The 8,273-nt window shown below is 47.8% G+C and overlaps 1 protein-coding gene across 4 annotated transcripts in view; it reads left to right on the top strand.

The window, feature by feature from the left end:
• Nucleotides 1–7,639: 7,639 nt before the first annotated feature.
• Nucleotides 7,640–8,273, top strand: part of LOC137416855 (ral GTPase-activating protein subunit alpha-1) — a 344,184-nt gene continuing 343,550 nt past the window's right edge. For all 4 annotated transcript variants that reach the window (XM_068102513.2, XM_068102512.2, XM_068102510.2 and 1 more), the window contains exon 1: nt 7,640–8,064. In XM_068102513.2, coding sequence (XP_067958614.2) covers nt 7,842–8,064 — 223 coding nt within the window. In that variant the 5' untranslated portion in view covers nt 7,640–7,841. The remainder of the gene's footprint in view (nt 8,065–8,273) is intronic.

The raw sequence follows: 8,273 nt of genomic DNA, 5'->3' as shown, positions 1-8,273 counted from the left end.
CTGACTGACTGACTGACTCACTCACTCACTGACTGAATGACCGACTGACTGACTCACTAACTGAATGACTGACAGATTGACTGACTCACTGACTGACTGATTCACTTACTGACTCACTCACTTACTGACTCACTGACTGACTGACTCACTGACTGACTGAATGACCGACTCACTGACTGAATGACTGACAGATTGACTGACTCACTGACTGACTGATTCACTTACTGACTCACTCACTGAATGACTCACTGCTTCACTCACTTTTTTTCTTTTTTTTTCTTCTTTTTTTGTATACTGAATCGAGGCTCGTGAAAGAGCTAACATTTACTTCACAAACAAATCAACCAGACAAACAAAATATATAAAAAGAGGGAGCGGAAAACAAGATGGGGAGAGAAGGGGAAGCACACAAACACAACATTTGAGAGCAGGGAGATGTGTGGAAGGGAGAGGGCTTGGGGGGAGGAGGTGTGGGAAGGGGGGGATGGGGGGGAGGGAGAAGTATAAAACACAAGGACACCAAGGACTTCCAGGACAGAAGTTGGTATTTCAAAAAAGTGGAATTGGGGTGAAATTAGCGGGGGTAGAAAAGATCAAGGTTTTGGATGGGGGAAGATAAGAGATGGTGGTGAACAGCTGTTTTAAAGACCTGGAGGGTGGAGTGGGATTGAAGAGAGTGAGGGAGTTTGTTCCAGAGGTGGGAGAAAAGAGGAATGAAGGAGTGAAGGTGAGCAGAGAGTTTTGATTTTGGCAGTTTGACCATAAGAGGGTTGCAGGCAGATCTTGTGCGACCTGTAGGAATATTTGCGGGACAGAGCCCAGAGAGAGCTGGGGGGGAAAGGCCAGAGAGGAGTCGGTAGAAGACGGAAAGACCACCAACCTGCCTGCGGTGAGTGAGTGAGAGGCCCTTGGAGTTAGCTTCATCGCGGGAGATTCCAATGATTCTGAATGCTTTGGTTTCAACAGCGTGAAGACGAGCTAGGTGTGAGGCAGGAGCACCAGCCCAGAGGGGAGAGCAGTATTCCATTGAGCTGCGGATGAAAGCCTTGTATGTGGTGAGGAGCTCAGGTGTGCCAAGGAAGGACTTCGCATGACGGAGGATGCCCAGTCGGCGACTGGCTTTGGAGGCCAGATTTGAAATGTGGTTTTCCCAGGAAAGATCATGGCAGATAGTCTGACTGAATGACCGACTGACTGACTCACTGACTGAGTGACTGAATCACTGACTGACTCACTGAGTCACTCACTGACTCACTCACTGACTGACTCACTGATTCACTCACTGACTCACTCACTATCTGACTCTCTGAGTCACTCACTGACTCACTCACTGACTGACTCACTGATTCACTCACTGACTGAATGACTGACTGACTGACTCGCTGACTGAGTGACTGAATCACTGACTGACTCACTGTCTGACTCACTGACTGACTCTCTGAGTCACTCACTGACTCACTGACTGAATGACCGACTGACTGACTCACTGATTGACTGACTCACTCACTGTCATGTATGAAGCTGCAAATATTCACCGTTGTATCCCTACACCGTGACCGCATTGTATCCCGATGCCCCAGCTCGGATGGCGCTTCAGTAAATCGGGCCTGTATCGGCAGAGTCAATAAACGTGTGCTGCAATCGATCGTAGTCTGTTGAGATACCTTACATGGCGACGAGGATAAACATCTAGACCATGACTTATTTCGGCCATATCGATGAATTTGACCCTCATGAGGGAGATTTTGACACGTATTCCGAGCGGTTGTCTTTCTACTTCGAGGCGAACGACATCGCGACCGAAGCCCAGATGAAGGCCGTCTTCCTGTCCGTTTGCGGAGGTAAGACGTTCACACTCGTTAAAAACCTGATTCGACCTCGGACAATCCAGGAGCTCACGTATGCAGAGCTCAAGGCCGCTTTGAAGGAACATTGTAATCCATCTCCTTCAGTCATCCTGTGTCGGTTTAATTTTTACATGTGCAGACAGCAGCAAGGTCAGTCGATCGCAGACTTCATTGCACACCTAAAAAAAATGTCACATCTGTGTGAGTATGGGGACACGATTGATGACATGCTCTGTGATTTGCTGGTGGTTGGCATGTCCGATGACCGCACTCGTTTACGCCTGCTTGCTGAGAGAAGACTGACTTTCCAAAATGCCAGAGACACCGCCATTTCCATGGAAAGTGCTGAACGCAACGCTACAAGCATCGGTGCCACTCGCTCGACTGGTACAAGCCCTGCTGTGAATCGGTTGGATCATGTTCAGCCAAAACATTGGAACAAGGCTCCTCGTTAGAAGCCAGTGCAGTCTCAAACACACAACAAATGTTTTCGGTGCAACGGAAAGCACCCTCCGGAGACGTGTCAGTTCAAAGATGCCACCTGCCATTTCTGTTCGAAAACTGGCCATATTGCTCCAGCTTGCATCACTCGCAAATCGGGAAAAGGGAAAGCTGCTGACAAGAAGATTCATCAGTTTATCGGTTCGGAGGAACCTGAGTTTGACCAGGTGAGCTCTGTTTCCGACAACTCAGAATCGTATGACCTGTTTCATATTGATTCTCACCATAAGCGGGACCCTCTTCTTGCCACTGTTGTCGTCAACAATCGACCATTGCAAATGGAGGTCGACACTGGTGCGGCCGTCTCGCTCATCATCCATGTTGTTTTCACAAACCTGTGGAGTGATGCTGACCGACCCCATCTGAAACCTTCTACCTATGGACTCTCCACCTATACAGGCGAGAAGATTGTTCCCTGCGGTACATGTGACGTCACGGTGGGCTACGATAACCATGAGTTTCACCTACCCCTGATCGTCATTCCTGGAAAGGGCCCTTCCTTACTTGGCAGGAACTGGTTGAGCATAATACAACTGAAGTGGAAAAGCATTCATCAACTCCGGGCAGCCAACGTTTCTCCTACCGCAGCATACACACTCAAAAATGTGCTGGATACGTACCCGGATGTCTTCAAGGATGAGCTTGGAACCTTGAAAGGACATACGGCTAAGCTCGGTGTTGACAGGGATGCCAATCCTATATTTTGCAGAGCTCGTCCAGTCCCTTTCGCCCTGCGGGAGCGGATTGACAAGGAACTGGATCATCTTGAAAATCTGGGGATCATCGAGCAAATCCAGTATGCCGAATGGGCGGCGCCCATCGTTCCGGTCATAAAATCGGACCAGTCCATCCGCATATGTGGAGATTATAAAATGACCGTGAACAAGTGTTCTTCATTGGATAAATATCCAATCCCGAGGATCGAAGACCTCTATGCTCGTCTCATGGGAGGCAAGACTTTTACGAAGCCGCTTGGACGAAAATTCGAAACAGTATCTTACCATCAACACACATCGTGGGTTGTACAGGTACCACCGACTCAGTTTTGGAGTGAAATCTGCACCTGGAATTTATCAGCGTGTCATGGACAGTTTGTTTGCCGCCGAACGCAACGTTGTTTGTTACCAGGATGATATTCTGGTTACTGGTCGTGTGGACGCGGAACATCTACAAAACCTGGATAGAGTTCTGAAGAAGATTTCGGACTCCGGCCTACGTTTGTGTCGAGACAAGTGCAAGTTTATGGTGCCATCAGTCACGTACCTGGGTCATACGATTGATGCCGAGGGTCTACACCCGACAGATGAGAAAGTCCGAGCTATCAAGGATGCTCCTGCTCCACGAGACGTGACCGAATTGAAGTCATACCTCGGTTTGCTTCAGTTCTATGGTCGTTACATCCTGAATGTGACCGACGTTTTGGGCCCCCTTTATCGGTTTTGAGGAAAGGAGTCTACTGGAGCTGGGGGTCTACTGAACAATCAGCATTCCAGACCTCTAAGGATCTGCTCAAATCGTCCAATGCTCTCGTTCATTTTGATCCAGATAAGGATCTTGTGCTGACATGCGATGCCTGTCAGTATGGAGTGGGGAGTGTATTATCACACGTGATGCCTGATGGTATGGAAAGACCGGATGCATTTGCATCCAGAACGTTGTCCTCGGCAGAGAAGAACTATTCCCAACTTGACAAGGAAGGATTGGGAATCGTTTTCAGCGTCAGCAAATTTCGCCAGTACCTTCTTGGACATCATTTCACGATTCGCACTGATCACAAGCCGCTGATCAGTCCGTTTGGTCCAACTAAGGCGATATCTGACACACTACCGCCCAGGATCACCCGCTGGTCCCTGTTTCTCGCTGCTTATGACTACACCATATGTTATAAGCCCGGTTCGTCTATCACAAATGCAGATGCCATGAGTCGGTTACCCCTTCCAGAATCCGTTGATGATTCGCCTACACCAGGATCCATTATCGCACTGATGGATCATCTGGAAGATTGTGCTGTCGATTCCGGCCAGATCCGCACTCATACTCGACGAGACCCCGTTCTGTCCAGAACTGTCCAGGCTGTACAGCTTAGATGGCATTTGCTACCTGAGGGTGACCCAGCTTTTGTGGCTTTTACAGCACGTAAAAACGAACTCAGCATGGAAAATGGTTGCCTACTCTGGAGATGCCGTGTCGTGATCCCGGAAAATCTGCGTTCCAGGGTCATGGATGAAATCCATGACTGTCACCTCGGGATTGTGAAGATGAAGTCACTCGCCAGAAACTATGTGTGGTGGCCGAATCTTGATGCTGATATCGAACATAATGTTCGACATTGTTACCCCTGCCAGAGCACCCGGAATACACCTGTGAAAGCGCCACTGCATCCCTGGGAATGGCCCAGCGAACCGTGGCATCGCCTCCATCTTGATTATGCCGGGCCTATTAACGGCAGCATGATTCTAATAATTACGGACGTGCACACAAAATGGATCGATGCCTATGTGACGCGTGGTACTACGTCAGCCATTGTCATCGAAAGACTCAGACGCTGTTTCGCCACTCATGGTCTGCCCAGGATGATCGTGAGTGATAACGGTTCGTGTTTTTCCAGTCCCGAGTTTGCCGAGGTCACACGTCGGAACGGCATCAAACAAAAGTTTGTCAGCCCACATCACCAGGCTTCAAATGGCTTGGCCGAACGATCCGTGGGAATCATCAAATCCGGATTGCAGAAACTTCAGGAGGGAACCCTGGAAACAAAGCTTTCTCGTCTCCTGTTCAAATACCGCATCACACCACAATCAACAACCGGTGCAGTTCCGTCTGAGTTATTGATGAAACGACACCTGAGATCGACACTTGACAATCTCAAACCAGACATATCATCAAACGTTTATCAGAGCCAGCTTAATCAAAAGTTGGTGCACGATAAGACGTCCAACAGTCGCTGTAGCAACATTGGAGATCCAGTGTTTGCCCGAAATTTTGGTGCAGATGCGACGTGGCTACCGGGGGACATCATCGAGAAGCCAGGTCCAGTCCTACCTGATTCACCTGCAGGACGGCCACGAAATTCGTCGACATCAGGACCACATAACCTACCGTCACTGTGAGTCGATAGAGCCTGCAGCATCGTCACAGTCAGGACAACAGTTCGACCCACCACTGCCGGAGATCGTCGTGGCCGCTCCAGCCGGCTCGGATGCCCCGAAAACCTCTGCGAATGCTGCACCCTTCGTGGAGACCAAAGGAATCACCTCGGACTCTGTATCCACTGGTACACCGCGACCCAAAGGAATCACCTCGAACTCTGTATCCACTGGTCCACCGCGACCCAAAGGAATCACCTCGGACTCTGTATCCACTGGTACACCGCGACGCTCAATGCGTGAGAGAAAAGCACCCGACCGGTTGAATCTTTGAAGATGCTTTTTTTCACGTTGACACATGTTCTATTTTCACGTTGACACATGTTCTATTTTCACGTTGACACATGTTCTATTTTTACGTTGACACATGTTCTATTTTAACAAACACATGTTCTATTTTCACGTTGACATATGTTCTATTTTAACATTGACACACGTTATATTTTCACGTTGACACACGTTCTATTTTCACGTTGACACACGTTCTATTTTCACGTTGACACACGTTCTATTTTCACGTTGACACACGTTCTATTTTTACGTTGACACATGTTCTATTTTTACGTTGACACACGTTCTATTTTTACGTTGACACACGTTCTATTTTAACGATGACACATGTTCTATTTTCACGTTGACACATGTTCTATTTTCACGTTGACACATGTTCTATTTTCACGTTGACACATGTTCTATTTTAACATTGACACATGTTCTATTTTCACGTTGACACATGTTCTATTTTCACGTTGACATATGTTCTATTTCCACGTTGACACACGTTCTATTTTCACGTTGACACATGTTCTATTTTCACGTTGACACACGTTCTATTTTCACGTTGACATATGTTCTATTTTCACGTTGACACACGTTCTATTTTCACGTTGACATATGTTCTATTTTCACGTTGACACATGTTCTATTTTCACGTTGACACACGTTCTATTTTCACGTTGACACACGTTCTATTTTCACGTTGACACATGTTCTATTTTCACGTTGACACATGTTCTATTTTCACGTTGACACATGTTCTATTTTCACGTTGACACATGTTCTATTTTCACGTTGACACATGTTCTATTTTCACGTTAACACACATTCTATTTTCACGTTGACACATGTTCTATTTTCACGTATTTTCATTATTCTCATAATCGTTTGCACATATTTTCACATGTTTTGGAAATGTTGCTTTTGAAATGTCAATTTTGGAAATCTAGCACGTATTGCTCTTGGTAATTTTGGACTTAAAGGGGAGGATGTCATGTATGAAGCTGCAAATATTCACCGTTGTATCCCTACACCGTGACCGCACTGTATCCCTACGCCCCAGCTCGGATGGCGCTGCAGTAAATCGGGCCTGTATCGGCAGAATCAATAAACGTGTACTACAATCGATCGTAGTTTGTCGAGATACCTTACACTCACTGAATGATTAACTGACTGTCTGACTGTCTGACTAACTGACTGACTGACTGACTTACGCATACTGCTCGATCACATAAGCTCACCGGACTAATGTCCAGTTGAGCTACCAGTACCTAAAGATTTACTAAATCACTTATTATTAAGGGCAGTGCTAATTTTTTAATATAAATATATATGACGTTAATATTTTTGAAAAGCGTAAGCAAAAGTAAGCAAAAGGAGACATTCAGGTGACGATATGGTACAAATGACGCCATCACGCTTCGTTTCGTTTGCGATGCGTTTGCGATGCGATGTTTGCGTTTGCGATGATGACACGACGTCACCACGCTTTCACTTGCTTGAGAAGACGCATGACGCTACCACGCTTCAGCTTGCTTATGATGACGCCACCACGCTTCAGCTTGCTTGAGAAGACGCATGACGCTACCACGCTTCAGCTTGCTTATGATGACGCCACCACGCTTCAGCTTGCTTGTGATGACGCCACCACGCTTCAGTTTGTGATGACGCCACCACGCTTCAGCTTGTGATGACGCCACCACGCTTTAGCTTGCTTGTGATGACGCCACCACGCTTTAGCTTGCTTGTGATGACGCCACCACGCTTCAGCTTGCTTGTGATGACGTCACCACGCTTCGGCTTGCTTGTGGTGACGCCTCCACGCTTCAGCATGCTTGTGATGACGCCACGACGCCACCGCTTGTTTGCATTGACGAAATGTTCACGTCTAGCGTGGTTGTCAGGTCCTTGACGCGATTGTAAATGCGGACTGGAGCTCAGGTTTTGTGCGTTTTCCTTGGTTGCCTGCACCACCTTACGACGGACTGCTCAGCGTCACTCCGAAAAGAACAGCGTTGTTACAGTTAACGTTTTTCGGATGTTTCGCCGACATGCTGCGCCATGTTAGTCAATGCTGCTGTTCGCGGCCCACAGCCGGTGTCGAGGCCTGTGTAGCCACAGCCGTACCCAAGCTGGTAACGTCAGCTTGAACTATTTTGAGGACAAGTTGAGCAGGGCGGACATCATGTTCTCGAAGAAGGCTCATGGCGCGGATCTTAAAAAGTCCATGCAGAAGGTCGTGGAACCAAAGAAGGACTCACTGACCCGGCTCAAGCACCTGCGGGCTGTTATCGGTATGGCGCCATCACAAGCACGCAACCACTTTTTCTGGTATCTGATGTTCTTATTTCCTTTCCTACCTCACGACCTGTCTTACCCACTGTGTGCACTGTACAGTGACATACATGATACGTTTCCCTCAGCGCGTGTTGGGGCTTCCCAATCCCCACCTCCAAGTTGGGTCTCTTCCCCTCCTCCCCCACCTCCAATCGACGAGTCCATG

Source organism: Myxine glutinosa, chromosome 11 (genome assembly GCF_964187855.1).
Source record: "Myxine glutinosa chromosome 11, kmMyxGlut1.1, whole genome shotgun sequence".
Taxonomy (NCBI): Eukaryota; Metazoa; Chordata; class Myxini; order Myxiniformes; family Myxinidae; genus Myxine; species Myxine glutinosa.
Note: the sequence above shows the minus strand (reverse complement) of the source record. Positions and strands in the feature narration are given on the sequence as shown.